The following is an 18,587-nucleotide window of genomic DNA, read 5'->3' on the forward strand; positions in this document are numbered from 1 at the left end:
CTATTATTCCACAGCTGTTTTATCTTTTGTGATAATGTCAACACGTAGTTGTTCATTCATGGGGCATCAAAATGATTTCCAAGTCAGTGAGAAACAAGTACAAACACTGGGAAATATATCCCCATCTCCTAATTTTCATAGGAATCTGTTGATTAGAAACACATGAAAATTGAGGTAATGGGGGAATAGCGTATAAATTGTTAAAACACCAAAAGGATTGTACACAGTCTGGCTTATAGTCATACCTTGTCACTTTCTTAATTATAATGTGTATAATGTTAGTTTTGTGGACACTGTCTACTTGGAATTACATTTTTATAAACTTTTTATTGAAGTCTTATACACATACAGAAAAGTGGGATTTGCATCTCTAAAGTCACTAAGTAGCATCACATAGCTATATGACTGCTTTAATTCCTGTTGTGACTCAAAATACATCTTAAAAATTGTGAATTTATGTGATAGAACAGTCTCAACTTTAAAGCATTACATTCAGGTGTGCTGTGCAGCGTCCAACTTACTTCCGAGCAATGCTTAGAACAATGGATAATATTTTATATTGGCCAATGTGTTTCATAATTCCTGAACTCAAGAAGTTGGCAAGTTGAATTGAGACGCCGAAGTTCAGTCAAGACCAGGTTCTATTTTTCTATTCATTTTAACATAGATATGCAACTTATGGTATTCTTAACAACTATGGTAAAGAATAAAAAGATTTTGCAACGGAGAGTTGGAATAGAAACAATTTCTGAGATAGAGATCAAGCTGTGTTTATAGACACCATTGGCAGCTCTACCATCAGTCATTTCCTGTGGGAATATTTCACTGGGGCATAATTTTACGTCTTGACTAGTCATTAAATAGCCTTGGTTCCATGGAATAAAAAGTGTAGAACTATAAATAGTAATGTATGCAAATTATGGTGTAACATTTCATTGTATCTTCCTAGATGAGAATTAAGATTATTTAACAAACTATGTTCTTACTCATCACTGAAAGAATTTTAAAACAACACTAATAGAGTATGGTCTAGTGGAGAGTTAAGCAATAGACTGGAAATTAAAGCCATTTGTTTCCTTCAAATTAAAGTTGACATTAGTTTAAAAATATTTGTCCATCAAGTACAGTGTATAAGATGCTATTCCTATACCTTATGAAGGATAAAACAGTCAATTAGAAGTCTCTGCCCTTGATGGAGTTTATGAATTTTCTTGTATGGAGATATGGTATCCTTTGTATAAAACAAAAAGTAGTAAATACTATGAAGGGATACGAGTAAGATATTATTAGAATTTGGAGGAAGGGTGATCATGTCCATGTGGAAGATCAGAGATGTCTTCATAAAGAAGGCAGCTTGGGGGTACAGCTCAGTGATAAAGCATGTGCTTAGCACGCACAGCATGCGTGAGGTCCTATCCCCAGTACTTTCATTAAAAAAAAGAAAAAGCCAGTTGAGTCTTAAAGGATGGGTGAGATTTCTGCAAAATTATTCCACGAGGTAGAGACTAGATACTAACAATGGTAGTATAGATTAAAGAATATTTACAGGCTGGAGACTCTGGTAAGAAAGGAAGAAGAAGGAAAAAACAAAAGGAACTTACAGAGAGATATGTAGTTTGAAATAGGGAAAATTAGAGAGGTAAATTCTTTTATTCAGCTATGGAGGGATTCGTTTATTTAACAAGTATTTCTTGAGTACTATGAACAAGTACTGTGCTAGGAGTTCGAAGTACATTCATGAACCACTCAAAAACCCTTTCTAATACGTAAACACTAAAAAGTGTTAACTCGAAAATCAGATTGATTCTCATCAATCACAGAAAGGCCCACTGATCTGTGGCAACACGAGGTACTTTACAGACATTACACAGAACATGGAATTTAATGTTTTTGAGAGAGTTGGTATTTTCAACGAACATTGTTTCTTAATTTCAATCCAACTGTTTCTCAACCCAGTTTTAATTAAAACGAAGCGTTAGCGGAGCGATGGCGGAGGCTATATTGAGGCTGTCTTACAAGTTTTGGTTTACGTCAGAATTAATCTTGTGTTAACATGCATTAACTGAAAGAAAAAAGAAAAACAAACTTAAAAAAGGGACATTGGTCGTTATATTTTGGACAAAACGATTTTTCCTGATTAAAAAGGAATCGCTCCAAGTTTCCTTGAAATAACTAGCTCCCTGTACAATTCGGAACGTTTCTAGAACACACTGCACTAAATGAGATACACCTGTACTCATACCTTGTCCGTCAAAACAATCTTTGTTTTCTCTCAAGCTAGGACTTGCATATTAGACACGCCTCGTGCCATGGTGGCAATGGGGTGGGTGGTGGAGGTGACGGAGTGGCAGCCAGGAGGGCACTTTCCCTTTCTCTGTCTCCTTAACCAGAACTTTGCAGCCTCCGGCCCAGACTCACCTTCCCGCTCGTCCTTTTTCCTGCCTGACCCTCAGTGCAGCCCCGCGCTCGGTGCGCGCACTCTCGCATCCCCCGGTCCACTTGAGCGCTCACACGCCTCCCTTCTCGGCGGCCCTGCGCCTCGCCGCGCCCGGCGTCGCGCGCCCACCCGGGGAGCGCAGCCCGGTCGCCGGCAGCCCGCGCGCCCCGTCGCGGTCCGGGGCTCCGGGGCATGCGCCGTGCGGCGCCGCCGCCCTCCCCCACCCTTCCCGCGGCAGAGTTATGCCAAGTATGTGAGCAGCCCGCGAGGGCCAGCGCCGGTCATGGGGAGCCGCCGCCGCCGCCGCCGCCTCCGCGAGCGCTGCTTTCTCCCGAGCGGGGCTCCGGCCTCTCCCCGCGGCAGGGGCGAGCCTGCCTGCTGAGGCGCGGGGGGATGGCGGACCCTCTAAGGCGGACGCTGTCCAGGCTCCGGGGGAGGCGGGGTCCCCGCGCCGCCAGGGAGCTCGGGCTCCGGGCGGCCGCTGCAGCCACCGTGGCGGCCTCTTCGGCAGCCGAGGGAGACGCCGGGGGTGCTCCGGATGCCCCACCACGCGAGCATGCCGACGGAGCCCAGCCGAGCCTGGAGCGGCCCCCGCCGTCGCCTCCAGCGAGACGTCCCAAGGCGCGGGTCCCGGGAGGGCGACCCGAGTGGTCGGGAGCGCTCGGGCCTCGGCCGCGCGGCGGGAAGGAGGTCGCACCCCCGGGCCGCTGGCTCACTCGCTCCTGTTTGCACACCCCGCCGGGCTCCGAGGGCAGCGGAGAGGACGAGGAGGACGACGCCGACTACTACGAGAACCTGCCCGGCGGCTCCCAGCCCTTGCCCGAGCATGAGGGGGCGGAGGCGGAGCGGTGGCCCCCGCCTCCCCCGGCGGCGGGCTCCTCCCCGGGGGCGGAGGGCGGCCGCCTGGAGACAGGCAGGCTGCAGACCCAGTTGCGAGAGGCCTATTATCTGCTGATCCAGGCCATGCACGACCTGCCCCCTGACTCGGGCGCGCGGCGGGGCGACCGGGGCTGGGCGGATCGCGGCTGCCCTGCGGGAGCCTGGGCTCGGGGCCAGCCGCCTTCCCCCTGCGGCGCAGCGGAGTGCCGAGCCGGCCCCCGAGACTGGGAGGGGGGAGGCGGCGGCCGCCCTTGGCAGCAGGTGTCTCCGCCCCGGTCGCCTCCGAGGGAGTCGGGGGGAGGCCGCCCGCGGACTCCTCGGATGCGGCTGTCCTGCAGCAGAAGCCTCGACAGTCTCGGGGTAGGTGCCAAGCCACCTCCCTTCCAGCGGTGGCGCAGCGACAGCTGGATCAGGTGCGGCGCGCGCGGGGACCCGGACGAGCCCCCGCCACGTGGAGACGGGATGGAAGGCTGGAGCGGAGGCAGCGCCCGGGCCGCGGCACCCTCCGGCCTTCGGACTCCTGTCTCCGAGGACCCCGGCCGCTCCTCGGGAAGTCCTTTCCGGGATCCTGCGGGGTCCTCTGTGATCCGCCACGGCAAAGGAGACGGCCAGGAGGGGCTCCCCTTACTCAAACCGCCCGCAGTGACAGTCAAAAAGCTGCAGAAGTGGATGTACAAAGGACGCCTGCTGTCCCTGGGGATGAAGGGTCGCGCCCGTGGGACACCACCCGAAGTCGCGGGAGCGCAAGCAATCTCGCCAAATCTGGGCACTTTGAAAATGCAGGAAAGTCAAGTCCTCTCGGTGCCTCCAAACCAAAGAATTACGCTGACAGGTAGGATCCTTTGCAATCAAAATGCTAACACTTCGAGCCTTAATGTTTACCGACCGGGCTTCTGTCTTAGAGCAGAGAAGAAGGTATGGTTTTGCAGACAGGTACGCGCCCGTGCCAAAGTGAGTGTCATGTAAGTAAGTGGCAGCTAAATGCGATTTCAGAGTTACCTAGTGTAATGCATTCTGTCGTCTTTTTTTTTTTTTTAAGACAGTGGCATGAGGAACTTGGAGTTTTTGTTTTTTCTTCTCCAAGAACCAGTGTACTTACTTTTAAGCACAACAGTGAGTAAAGGTTAAGTTCACTATACACTTTTGTGGGTTTCGAGTTGGGTGGTGCTGCCTTGATTTTTATTCTTTGTAGCTCTAGGCAAATCTGTAGACTTTTGTGGAGTTTGTGAATTTGAATTTGATCCAAGTTAGACTTTATGGACTCTATAAACTGTCATTTTGCTCATTGCACCTTTCCCCCTCTCTCTCCCAGGAGCCCGCGTGCACACACAGACAGATACACACAACCAAACACCAAAACCAAACCAAACTGAAAAAACTACCATAGTAAAATTTCTTTTTAGTCAGGTAGGATTTCACATATTCTTTTCTCTTCACCTTTTCCTCCTCTCCCCCTTGCCCCCTAAAAACCCAGTCAAGTAGATAATCTAATTATTGTGGAAAATGAAGGGCACTTGCATTTTAATCAAAAGAAAAATGTCTTATGTACTTTTTAAGAAAGTAAATATTTAATGTTTAGACATTTAATGTTATTTGTAACTTAAGTATATTTGTCCTAATAATAGGATTTTGCTGCCTATTTTGTGTGTGATTTTTAGTTTTCACTGGAGGTTTAGATGATCAATTCTAGAAATCTCTTACGTTGTAAATAGCAAAAAATTCTCTTGTGAAAGAAGTACCTTCAAAGTGAGCCTAAAAGAACATGATCTTTTGGACTACACTCTTAAATATAAAGACTTTTTGTGAGTATAATGACTTACATATCAGTAATAATTTTAAAAATATTAAATGCTGAAATGTAAAAAGTATTCACAGTGCTTAGCAGTTTCTCTGGTAAGAGTTACAAATCCTACAGGACTGGGTTTGTACACATTAACTTTTTTAAACCAATAAACACGCAGCAGTGGGGAGAAACAAAGCTCACAAAACTTCTAATCACACAGTGCAGACAAATTAAGTGATTCACTTTAAGTGTATACAAACTAGAAGAGTTTTTCTGAATCTATAAATCTCTAATTCACACCTGTCAAAATTTTCCCTCAAATTTATTCCATTCCATGTGAATAAAAGAACAGTAGAATGTAAATTTTTGTGAAGAGAGGTATACTTTATGCTAACTTCATAATAAAATGTGCATTTCCAGTAGCTGTAAAGTGTTTGTAATCATTTATTACATTTTATTGCCATTGTATCTTTGCCTGTACTGATCTTGATTCAGTTAACTCTTTGTGAGACAGTTACTTTTCAGCCGTAACAAAAATCTGTATAAAACTTTAGTAAAATATTTATTACTTTTTTGTTGCAAAGGTTAAACATTTACCATCTGGTGGCTTTTAATACCCTCAGTTGTAGGGTAAACATTCAAGGATTTAAAACATATTAGTAAATACAGTAACTCTTAGGAATGAATTGATTGATTTTTTTCCACCGAGAAGCTAATTAAATGAAACTGAGTTTAAAAGAAATTAAATGACACGTTTGAATTACTATGTGATATAATTTTGGATATTTTACAAGAAATCTAAACAAAAACTTTAATCGCTGGTTTAAAAAACTTTCTCAGATGTTATTTCCTTTCAAATCACCAATTCCTCTTAGGAAAAATAATTTGTGCAATGTTTACATAACTAGTATAGATTTGAAGAGCTTATCTTTTTTAAAACTTTTTAATGAAGATCAGTTGAACTTATTAAAACCATTCTGGATACTTTATGGGGTCTGCATATAATCTTTATTATCCCCCCCCACGTGGAGGTATGACAGCTATTGAACAATGACAACAAAAGAAGAGGAGGGGTTAAGTAGTTTGTCCAAGGTCACTTAAACTAGTATATAGTTTATGTGTAGTAGTATATAGATCCAAACTATTAGGTGGATTCAAACTCAGGTCTTTATGGCTCCAAAACCCCTATTTATGTAAGGTCAAAAGGGTTCTAAAGTTCTTTAGAGGTTCGATCCAATTAATTCTATTTAATTGCTTGGATTGAGGAGATGGATGGAAGTTTAGCAGAGTTTAGAGAAATAAGTAACTTTCTCAAAGTTGCAAAGAAGATGGGGAAATCCTAGAATAGGCTTAAAGACTTTCTTTTAATCAATTGCTATATCCATCTTTAACCTGTATCTTTAAATGTTTAGTTCAAACTGGTGTTACTTTAAAATCATGTTCTCTAAAAAATTAACTGGGCAGTCCAGATGAAGCAGTGCATTCTTGGTTGTATAAAGATGTTAAATAGCCTGAAAGGTTTATATCACATTTTTCTATATAATATTATTTGTGAGGATATTTTCTTTCAAAAGAAAGTTATACTTAGAATTTATAACATAGAATAACTATCTACTGGGATGGAGATACCTGATCTACTTAGGTATTTTGGAAATTTTTGAGACCATATGACAAATGGAAGCCAAAATGATTTTCTGTTTTGATTCTGGCTCCTACTAAGAGCCACTAAAACTTTTGGTAATATAATACTGCAAATTATTTGATGCAGTTGGGTATGTAGTGTTCACAGATTGGCCAATTTGTTGCTAATTGAGATGATTATTAAAGAAATCTAAAGTCATTACACATACTAAATATTGTCAAGTTTCTGCAAGCCTTAAAGTTATGAAGGAATTTTAATCTATTTGCCAAATATACTTCATTATAAGTCTTTATAAATGTTTTAATTAGCACAGGGTACTCAGAAATAAATAAAAAGCACTAGGTTGAGCTAATTTGGCCTTTTATTTTAAAAAATAATTAGCCTACTTTGACTCTGCTCTTCTTGCTCCATGATCTGTGAAGGAAAAAAATTAGGACATGTAACTTGTTAATATTTTGTGCAGACTCTTTAGACAGTTCTTTTAAAGGTAGCATTGTAGCTGGTATAACCTGTGCATTGTGTCTTAAAGTAAAGTTGATGCTGTCAGTGCAGATGCCTATTTTCTCAAGTATTTGTAGCTCCAATTTCTTAACTTTATGAACTGCATTATCTTTATGAATTTTTCAAACAGATTCTTTCATGCATTAGCCCTTTCAAGACTAGTAGTTATAGGCATATAATTTTTGACTGTCTTCTAGCTCTAAATCCCGCTGTGAGAAATTCTGCCATTGTGGCCCCAGAAGCAAGCCAGTCCTGTTTTTTGCTTTTGTTTTTTGTTTTGGGAAGAATGCCATAGAACATTGGAATTGCTGGTGGCCAGAAAACACTGAGAATTACATATTCAGCAGAAAATAGTGTTGTGTTGATTTTGAAAGTTCTACGTTTCTAAGTGGTGTTTATGTTTTGAGAATTACTAAGGCTGTTTTCCAGACTTTTGCCACTCACAGTGATTCACAGTTACAGAACAGAGCTTTTCAAACTTAATGTGCATATGAATTCTCTGAAAATCTTGTTAAAATGCAGATTTAATATGTGTGGGGGTGGGACCTTGAGATTCTACAGTTTAACAAACTCCCAGTGTAGTACACACTTTGGATAGTAAGGGTCTAGAATTCTCAGGACCCCCAATCGCCTGTCTTGATACCTTTTTAAAGGTTTGAAAAATCATTCTACTTTATTCTGACACTTGATATTTAAACCAGCCTCCATTAGAGCAAAGCACTGGAACTCTTTCTGCTTCAGTTTTGTATGTATGACTTTACACTTAATACTCACTTATATGTGACAAGTTTAAGCAGTTCCCTCCATATTGGTCTCATCTTGTACTAGTAAAAGTGAGATTTTGGAATCTGCAAGAGACAGCCATATGATATAATGGCTAATAGAACAGAGATTCTGGATTTCTGATAAATCCACCACTTACCAGGCTTATGACCTTGGACAAGTTACTTAACTAGCTACATAGCCTCAGTCCTCAGGTTGCTGTGAGGATGAAAAAAAGGTAATCCATTGGGTACCATGCCTGGTGCTTAGCTGTTATCAAGAAAGGCAAGCAGGCTTTGTGAAAACACTGCCTTGCCCCAGATCATTAGGATTCTGTATGGAGAGTGAAATGATCTGAAGTTCAGAACGACTGCCTCAAGGAGCACTGAGAACTGAGTTAGAGGACACCCCTTTAGGGGCACTTGTTTATTCTACTCATCTTTTCTTTTGTGCTTCTTTTCTCTTGTTCCTCTTCATTACTTTCAGGAAACTCAAAACAGTCTCAAAATTTCCTTCTCTACTTTCCTGTCCCCAAAGCTAGCACACAGCTTTTTTTCCTAAGGGTTTTTACTGCTAGTCACAAGGGAGGAGAAATAAAAGATAAAAAAAACACCTTTTTCCTTTTTATTGTACTCCTCTCCTTATTTAGATTTATTTGGGAAAGATAAAGGTATATACATAAACTCACTCATATAAACCTACGGCTTAGGTTTATTCTAGTAATTTCATTTGGGCTGCCAGGCTTGACTGACTCTGTAAGCAGGGCTGCTTGTATTTATTTAAGCTCAGGTGCATTTTTCATAAGAATACCTTTATTTAGGGTTTTTAACGAGAAGTAAGCAAAAGCAGTGAAGTTTGTTTCTGTAGAACTTTTTAAATGTCTGTAGATATTGTACATTTTCAGTGACGGCTGAAATACATAATTACTCAGAACGTTTGCTGTTGATTTTGAACTGGAGCAGTAGTTAAACGTTTAGTAAGTCATCTAGATTTATTATGAAATACGTAATAGTTGAGAACACAAAGTTGGCTTGAGTAGGTCACCACTATGTAAATATTTTTCTGAGTGAAAACCTTTAATTGCCACTTCTGCATTCTCTTACAGATTTTCAAGGAAACTGAATTTAATTAAAATCTGATAATTACATCATAACATGTATAGTTGCAAGAAAATGAAGACTTTTTTGCCTTGCAACTTTGCACGTATTTTTATATCTTTTTACTTGTGTCTTCTTTCAACATATAAACATATAAATGTCTATATATATATGTATGTGTGTCTGTGTATATACATATATATATACATACATACATATATATATATATATATATACACATATATATATACATACATATATATATATATAAAATTTGAAGCTAAAGGTAACTTTCACGTTTATGCCAGTAAGGTTTAACATTAATTTTAGGATAAAAGGGGAATGAAGGGAAGATGGCAAATAGCTTTCCACTTCTGTATAACTTATATTCATATGCATCCATTTAATTAACTGAGATAAAAATGAAATGCTTTAAGTTATTTATAAATAATTGCTCAAGTAAAATTTGCTGCCTTGAATAATATATTGCTTACATTCAGCTTTAATAACAATAAATTTGACTTTTGTCAGAAATTATAATAATATACCTATTTATCTCTAAATTTAAACTACAACATCATGTATTTTGAAACATTCATCAACAGCAGACTATTTCAAGTTTTTGTAATTTGTAGTCTCATGAAAAATAGTTGCACTGTATCTCATGATGTAATTATTCCTTTTAGTATTGCACATTCATTAAACACATCAATAGATGTATCAATTGGCTTAAAAATGGGATACTAGTAGCTTTATTTTTCTCATTGCAGTTCCTTGGAATGTAGTACAAGTAGAAGCATGTTTACTTCATTTATGATATATGTCAAAAACCTCTGATAGGACTCAAAATAATGTGTCTGTATAACATTTTGGATATTTTGAGAGACATCTGAAAAAAAAAATGTATGACTCATATCCATTGTGAACTTTTTAATTTTATACTTGTTTGCTTTAAATTTATAATTATGTCAAAACTACATGTAATATCCTGTGAAGGTCTGAAATGCCGTTAAATAATATGGCATTTGGGCTTAATCGTGAAACAGATCTAGATTTTAGTACATCCTGCAAAAGGTTGTGGTCACTAAAAGCTCTGAAGCCTCTGTGATTCCCGAGTATGTGGTGATTTTCAGTTCCTAATTTTAAGTGTAAACAAGACAGAACCACAGATAGACTCTTAAATCTTCAGGTTTTCATTAGTTAAATTAAATCAATTCAAGATACTTACTGAATATCTGGTACATGTTTACACGTTAAATTTCCGAGAGTGGAGGTAGGTATCCCTTAGCAGTTTCCCAGGTGTGCTCCTACTAACTTTGGAGTCAGAAGAGGTTAAAAGTATTTCAAACATTATTTTACTTAATCCTAGCAGCCACCCTATAAAGGTTAACTGGGATGATGTTATCACCATGTTCAGAGAAGGTTGTCTATATCCCTACCTTTAGTGGGTAGCGTGCTGTTGGGGGGGACAGGTGAGAGCATGTATTTTAAGGTTAGACGAGCATAAATTTGAATCCTAGGCCTTGCGCCTTGACAATATCCCTCATATGTTTGAGGTTCATGAAAATAATCATACCTGTCTCAGGATTGTTGAAATGAGATTAAGGGCTTTCTTACTGCTTTATCTCTTGTTCCTGGCACATAATAGACACTCAGGAAATATTTCCTGAGTAAATAAATATCTGGCATAAGTAGGCATTCACGGGAGATTCCTTCCCTTCTGATTCTTTGTCTGTTCCTCTATTTCTGCCTCTGGAACTAACTGTACTTGAAATCCAGTTTGTGTTTAAGGTTTTTTGTTTTTGTGTTTTAAATCAATCTTGATTAGGTAATGTTTAGGGTTAAAAAAGGGAAATTTTACATTTTTTAAAAAAATTTTTCAGTAGAAGGGAGGTTACTGAAAGCCTTGATTATGCATGAACCTGATTTTTTGGTTGTTATTAAGCTCCTCATAGTTTAATGTGTTTTTATAACTGTCCGTTATCAGACTGTTGTATTTTACTTGCCATAATGCTAAGATGAACCAACCATATACATACACGCTGAAAGTAGCACAGGCCATAATTTACAAACCTGGTACTATCTGAAAATGAGAAATGTGGTTTTGTTTTAATTATCTATGTGTAGTGAATTAGTATTATGATATGTGTTTAGCTTATTGACTGTCATGAACCCAGCTTTATGCAACTTTATAGAAGTGCAAAAAATTTTCCCTTTTATATGGGATTAATGTTACATATACATTTTTAGAGTCTTATCACATCGTATTAATACATATACCTATCTAAATATTTGACATCCTTCATTAGGCTGTGAGTTCCTTAAGGGCAGGAGCTATTTTGTTCATTCTCATCCTCTAGCTGCTTAAGGTTGTGCCCGCCGATGACCACAGCTGTGTTGTGCTCATTGTGAGTCCGGTCTTCCTGGGGATTTTTATTTTTATGTTTGCCCTTATATTTAGACTTAAACTCTGCCTAAGACTATATGATTAGGAAACAAATGTTATGTTGAAATTTTTGTAATCAGTAAGATATTTAGTAATAAGTAAGGCACAATTATTTTGAAAGGTGTGTTCAGTTAATTTTTGTATGGAAAGGTAGTCATATTATTTGTGTTTTCTAAAGTCCTTGTTGAGTTTAAAATGACTCAGATGTGAATGAAAGGCATACTGTGCACAAAGCATTCTATACAAGCTTTTAATAAAGTGTGTTTTGCTCAGCTAAAGCTTTTTTAGCCCAATGATGTTTATAAAGACAGTCTCAGAGTTTTTTTCTTAGAATTCTTATGACATCTAAATCCATGTTTAGGTGTAAAATCCAAAATTTTCCTTGTTCAATTTTAGTCTCTGAATGTGATTGATATTACTTTTCTTCCTTTTTATCTTTTTAAAAATAGTGTCTTAATAACTGGTCTCAAGTCACATGTCTTTTCTGATGTGCCAGTCTACTTTCTTTTTTCTTTGAAACAGATTTATTTGAAAATGTCTATGGGTCGTCAATGAAGAGACGAGACTTCGAAGATTTGAAGGATAATGTGGGCTTCAGGGGTCATAAACCACTTAATAGCATCACTGTGTCAAAGAAACGCAACTGGCTGTATCAGAGTACTTCGAGGTCTTTTAATTTGGAAGAAGAAAAGAAGAAATGCCGAGAGATAAGCCATTTATCCATCTCACCTGTTTCTCTACCTAAACATCAGCTATCACGCCCTTTCCTCAGATCACCTGAAGAATATTGTACGTATATGGTGTGCAATGCTGCAGATTCTTCATTATCAAGGAACTGCTCAGTAGACTGTAATGAGGAGAATGACGGGGATGATGAAGGAGAGATATGGTACAACCCTATCCCTGAGGATGACGACTTTGGTATATCAAGTGCCCTGAGTTTTGGTGAGGCCGACTCTGCTGTGCTGAAGTTTCCTGCTGTCAGCGTGAGAGTAGTATCTAGGAGTGACCTTGTGAAAGCCGAGCAGCACACTGAAGACTTACTGGGCTCTTCTGAACGTGGAGGCGATGCTCAGACCACACAGCCACATGAAGTGACTCCTGTAGATCCCATCCATTCCACAGAGCCTGTGCACCAGCACACGCAAAGGCATGGACACAAGACACAAGAAGCTATCATGGTAGACGAGAGTCCCATGTTGAGATCTCCTTTTGCAGGTAACGATGAGCATATATCTGCCTTTCCTTCTTTCATTTTTCAATTCTTTGATAGTTCAGTTCTTTAAAACTAAATCGAGATGTCTATTGTAGCTATGTACTTTCCCTTACAAAGTGAGTGTATTTTCACGAAGATAAAGAAAACTCAAAAAGGTTCACAGACATTTCTGTAGACATGGTAGTTTAACTATTCCTATCACAGACTTGGTTTTGTAGGGGGTGAAGGAGCTGAGTGCTCCTGCACTAGCTTTCAGTGTGCATGCTGTGGTGTTAGTATGTCGCTCCTTTGAGACAGTAATTACTTTTCTGGTAGTTGAAAGAATGGAATCACACAGAGTGGAAGAGAGATAGTCTTCATTAAGTCTTACTTTGATTCATTCATTCACTCACTCACTCATTCACCCCTAGCCTGGCCACAGATGAAAAGCTGTATATTTAGTATACTAATAGTCATTAGTTTTCACTTTTATGCCTACATTTCCTCAGAAACAAAGGAAAGGAAGAAGAGAGAAAGAAATGAGAGGTCGAAGTAAAAAATCTTGCAGAGGGGTGCTACAATAGGTACGGAACCCAGAAAGGAAATAATTGGAATTTGATACATACTAGGTTGAACCATATGAAATTGCCAATATTTAACAGTTTTTGATCTGGAAAAAAAAAAACCCGGCATTTCGTACAGTTCAGTGTAATGGTTTTATTCTTTCTTGATTGCCTTGATTTCTGATGTGTTTCTTTTAAAATTTAGTCCCTGACACACTACCCAGGAGACAGAGCGTAAGCCTAGTTTAGTTGTAAATATTAAATGTTGCATAAAAAGCAGCTCTGTTTTATATCAAGTCATTTTAATTTGTAAGACTTCAAGTGTACAAAATATTCAGAGATGTGGGGTGTAGCAGATGCTGGTAGTGCTCGTCCGTGTCCCTTGGGTTCTACTCCTTATTTGAACAGAGGCAGCCTACTTCCAAGCACGGGTGTTTGCTCTCTACTGGAGGACGCCCGCCCCCCGAAGCATTAGGGAGTCTCCTGCGGAGCAGCCTGGGCGCGCCCCTCAGCTAGTCAGTCCCAGCTGTGCGACAGGCCTAGCCCAGCTCCCTCTGCCCTTGGATGGGCTAATTCCTCATTGTTTCCCAGGGCTTTCTCATGAGGTTAAGCTCCAGCTGCTCACAGTGGTAGCAGGCTTGATAATTCACCTTGAATTTTCTCCTGAATTTTCTCACTTTCTTGCTGATGCTTTTATACTTTACAAATAAACTACTTGCATTTGGATCCTTTTCTCTGGCATATAAGGAGAAGTAAATGTTATATTGCTAAGAAAAAAGGGAGTTAAAAAACAGTGTGTACGCTGTGATGCCAATTTTGAAAGGAACAGTGAAAAGCTACTCTGAAAGTGTTCATGCCTGCCACCCCCACCCCCACCACTCCCCAGTGCTGGGATTAAAATTGTGTGTGTGTGCGCATTTCTAATTATAGACTGATCTTTCCAGAGTGAATGTGTGTTTCTTTTGTAATCTGGATGGGAAGGGGAATAAATACTATATAAAATAATAGTTTGGAACACAGGCGGTGATCTGGGTGGAGTATGAGGAAGGCTTAGCAGGAGCAGGGCAGACAGGTAGCGATGGATGTGGAATAGTGCAGAAGGGGCGGAGGGCATAGGGTAAGAGCAACGTTAGAAAGCCAGTGTCTCCAAAGTGAGCTACACTTTGATTTAATACTTCTTTAAACTTTATTATTTTATGTTTGTGGCAAGTTGTGAATCTGGAAAGACAGACAGTACAAAAAAAAAAACAAAAAAAAAACAAAACACCACCCAAACTTGAAAGTACAGTAAGGCTGTCAGTTGTGTCTCCTTTCTTACTGTGATTCTCCTCCTAAGTGTATTATTATAATAAGCACATTCCTAAGTTGGCCAAAGGAAATATTTAGACAATTTATTTATATGTCGTCTCTTTTTTAAGTTTGGTAAGAAAGGTTGCTTACCGGATGTGATATGTTTTCTTTATCAACAGTGGCAGAAATCTGTTGAGAAGTAGGTAAAGAGAATGGTTGAATTTCAAAATAATTTTTCAATCAAGAAGTAGGAAAGTTTGTATTTTGGGAGAGGGAGTAATTAGGTTTATTTATTTATTTATTATTATTATTTTTTGGTTTAACTGGAGGTACTGGGGATCTAACCCATGACCTCCTGCATGCTAAGCATATGCTCTACCACTGAGCTATACTCTCCCCACAAAGCTTAAGTGTTTTTAATATGAATGACAATTTTATGATCATCCTGACACAATTATGCCTTGTTTTTTGCTTATTAACTTCTGTGTGTATGTATACATACATGTATATATAGATTTTCATTTTGTACTTTCCCCTTATAAGCTATAGCTAATCTGTGATTTGGTTAGCATAATTGTGTAATTTTAAATGATTGTTGAACTTGGTGGATTTTATGAAAACAAAGCATTTTTGTTTTAATGAATTCAGTCTTGTCTGCAATAGAAATTGCTAACATACACGGTATTTTAATAATTAGGTAAGAGTTTCACTGGGAAATATTTAATGCACAAAGTATAAAAAAAGAATGTTAGATTAACTCATGAATAATTTAATAAAACCTAGGTCAATTTCATATACTAGGTAGCTTTTTTAGGCCATGACAAAATAGATGGTGGACTGTAGAGGGCTCTCATTACTGTAGAATGTTGTAGGGAGTAAACCAGTAGACTACCATTTATAGTACAAGGGGATGCTTTGTCTAGTTTATCAAACACCCATTTCTTATTAGTTGCGTACCAGAAAAGCCCAGCAGGCATGCTTAAAATAGTCCTTTCTCTATAAAGAAACTGCTTTGTCATTGGCACACATAAAGAAGGGTGGGGGGAGAATATTTTATTAATACTTTAAAGAAAGGTCATTTAATCTATTGATTTTTGAAATGAATGAACACTTTTTTCCCTCATTTGAATTGTGGTATTACATAGAGTAGCCTCTGATAGTAGGGTCCCTAAGGATCTTTATAAGGAATAGTTAAAGTATGAAAAATTAATTTAAATTTTAAATAATTGGGAAATACTGCATTGTTCTTCTAAAGGCATAATTTACATCTATATAATATTAGATTTTTAGATGCTATATTTATTTTGCTTTATCAGTTTGAAAACTTACTAGGAACAGGTTCAGATTTTAAAATGAAATTGATTAGGCTGTACATTCTTTTTTTTTTTAAACTGGAGTTTTTTTTAACTTCAAAATAGTAGTTGAAGAAAGGTCGTTGAAAATCAATCTGATGTGTACATGTGGAACAGAAAAATGTTTAAAAGGATGGAGAGACTGAAAGTGTAGTATTTTAGAGTGCAGACTCTGAAAGCCTGTGTGTAGGTTTGAGTCCTGTTCTTCTATTCAGCAACTTTGTGATCTTAGACAAATTAGACATTTTGTGCGTAAGGTTCCTTATCTGGAGAGTAGGGTGCTAACGGTATCTTAACTCTTAGGGTTGTTATGAGAATTAAATGAGGATCTGCATATACTAAGTATTAAATTTTTCATACTTTGTCTGGCTTAGTAGGTGTTGGCTGGTATTATGTTAATAATAATTAGATATCAATAATTTAATAATAACAACATGAAGCTCCTTTTAATATTATTTTCACCATAGTTGTACCTTTTTTAATCTCCTGATAGTGTGGTTTTATGATGACTAATCTCTTGGTGGTATGGGCTATTATTTATTTGTATTTTTTTGAATTAAAAAAAAATCTTTTTATTGTAAACCTGAATAGTTTCGACATTCAGAAAAAAATAAAGCTATTTTTGTATGGAGAAAAATTGAAAAGCATTTTAATGCTTTACCCTTTATGAAAACTGAAAATAATAAGAAAACATATTTATATCTCTGTACTGTCCTTTACTATATTACAATTGCAAGGAGAGGGCCTAATTTAGCTTTTGAAGTTCTAGGGAATTTTTGCATTCAAATAATATAAGAAGGAAGATGTCTGTACAGTATTATTATTTAGCTAGATTTATGATATTCAATATTCAGTTATTCCTGCTTGACTAGAGTTCATTCTATATAACCTTTGGTGATATGTTCTAATAGAATTTTAGAACAAGAAGGGGGCTGTTAGTTGCCAAAATTACATCCTTCTTATGTTTTTGACTTTTTTTTAACCAGCAATGCTATGTGATTAAATTTAGTTTTTAGAGGATTGTAAATACAGAGGAATCATTCTTATAATAGGTAGGATTTCTAAATAAATATACCAAAATAGGAAATATGTTAAAGTAAATGTTGTAATATGCTAAAATGCACATTAAAATAGGAAGCTTTCCTAGTTTTCTTCTGATATCCACCGTTAACAGTTATATATACTCACTGAAGAATATTGTAGTGGGAGAGATTTTAAAAAGAACCTGTATCACCCTTCCCCCAAAACCTTCAGAATAGAAAAGCAGGTGGAGAGGGAGGTGCTTCTTTCCACTCTAAGCTGTGTGTAGATCTTGGCATTTTGCTTGAACATGGCCGTGGAGATTCATCCAAACTTAACTAGATCTCCCCGTTGAGATGAGACAAGAAGGAATTTCTGTCCATGTGACAGCTTGTTAAGTTGCTGGGTTATAAAGTAGGAATAAAAGTTTAAGACCCTTAAATATAAAAACATATCACCTTATAATATCTTTTTTTTTTCCCCAAGGTCCTGGGATCCTAGCTGCTACAAATAAGACTGAATTGGGAGTTATAGAACCATCTCCAAGCCCTAGCTCTGTGAAGAAAGGCAGTTCAATTAATTGGTCTTTTCCAGATAAAATAAAATCTCCACGAACTGTGAGGAAACTTTCCATGAAAATGAAAAGGTTGCCAGAACTTAGCCGAAAACTGAGCGTTAAAGGAACCTTGAATTATGTAAACAGTCCAGATAATAGTCCTTCCTTGTCTAAATGTAACTGTCAAGAAATTCATCATGCAGTTATTCTGCCTTCTGGGAACACAACCACAGCTGCTAGGAGGAATGTTATAAGTCGGTACCATCTTGATACCAGTGTGTCTTCTCAGCACAGCTACCAGAAGATAACTTCTGTGAGTTCTAAGTATTCCTGCAAAGGTGGTTACCTCAGTGATGGAGATTCACCTGAACTTATAGCTAAATCTAGCAAACATGGATCTGAAAACAAGTTTGCAAGAGGAAAAGAAATAATTCCAAATAATTGCAGCAAGAATGAGATAGACATTGACGCTTTTAGACATTACAGCTTTTCTGATCAGCCCAAGTGCTCACAGTACATATCGGGGCTCATGAGTGTGCACTTCTATGGTGCTGAGGACTTAAAACCACCTCGCATAGATTCAAGAGATGTCTTCTGTGCAATTCAGGTCGATTCAGTAAACAAAGCCAGAACAGCTTTGCTTACGTGTCGGACAACGTTTTTAGACATGGATCACACTTTCAACATAGAAATTGAAAATGCACAGCATTTGAAACTAGTAGTATTCAGTTGGGAGCCCACTCCAAGAAAAAACCGAGTGTGTTGCCATGGAACTGTTGTTCTTCCCACCTTATTCAGAGTGACAAAGACACATCAGTTGGCTGTCAAACTTGAACCCAGAGGTCTTATTTATGTGAAAGTGACTCTTTTGGAACAGTGGGAGAATTCACTTCATGGACTAGATGTAAATCGAGAACCAGAAATATTTGGTGTTGATATTCGAAAAGTTGTAGAGAAAGAAAACACAGGCTTGATGGTACCACTCCTGATTCAGAAATGTATTATGGAAATTGAAAAGAGAGGCTGTCAGGTATTATGTTATTGCCTCTTTGTCTATTTGATTA

At 38.5% G+C, this 18,587-nt stretch overlaps 1 protein-coding gene across 4 annotated transcripts in view; it reads left to right on the plus strand.

Moving 5' to 3' along the window:
- The first annotated feature begins 2,610 nt into the window (after positions 1 to 2,610).
- Positions 2,611 to 18,587, plus strand: part of SYDE2 (synapse defective Rho GTPase homolog 2) — a 40,716-nt gene continuing 24,739 nt past the window's right edge. For all 4 annotated transcript variants that reach the window (XM_015240659.3, XM_072974061.1, XM_072974062.1 and 1 more), the window contains exons 1-3: positions 2,611 to 4,148; positions 12,070 to 12,765; positions 17,454 to 18,553. In XM_015240659.3, coding sequence (XP_015096145.2) covers positions 2,630 to 4,148; positions 12,070 to 12,765; positions 17,454 to 18,553 — 3,315 coding nt within the window. In that variant the 5' untranslated portion in view covers positions 2,611 to 2,629. The remainder of the gene's footprint in view (positions 4,149 to 12,069; positions 12,766 to 17,453; positions 18,554 to 18,587) is intronic.

This window comes from Vicugna pacos, chromosome 13 (genome assembly GCF_048564905.1).
Source record: "Vicugna pacos chromosome 13, VicPac4, whole genome shotgun sequence".
Taxonomy (NCBI): domain Eukaryota; kingdom Metazoa; phylum Chordata; class Mammalia; order Artiodactyla; family Camelidae; genus Vicugna; species Vicugna pacos.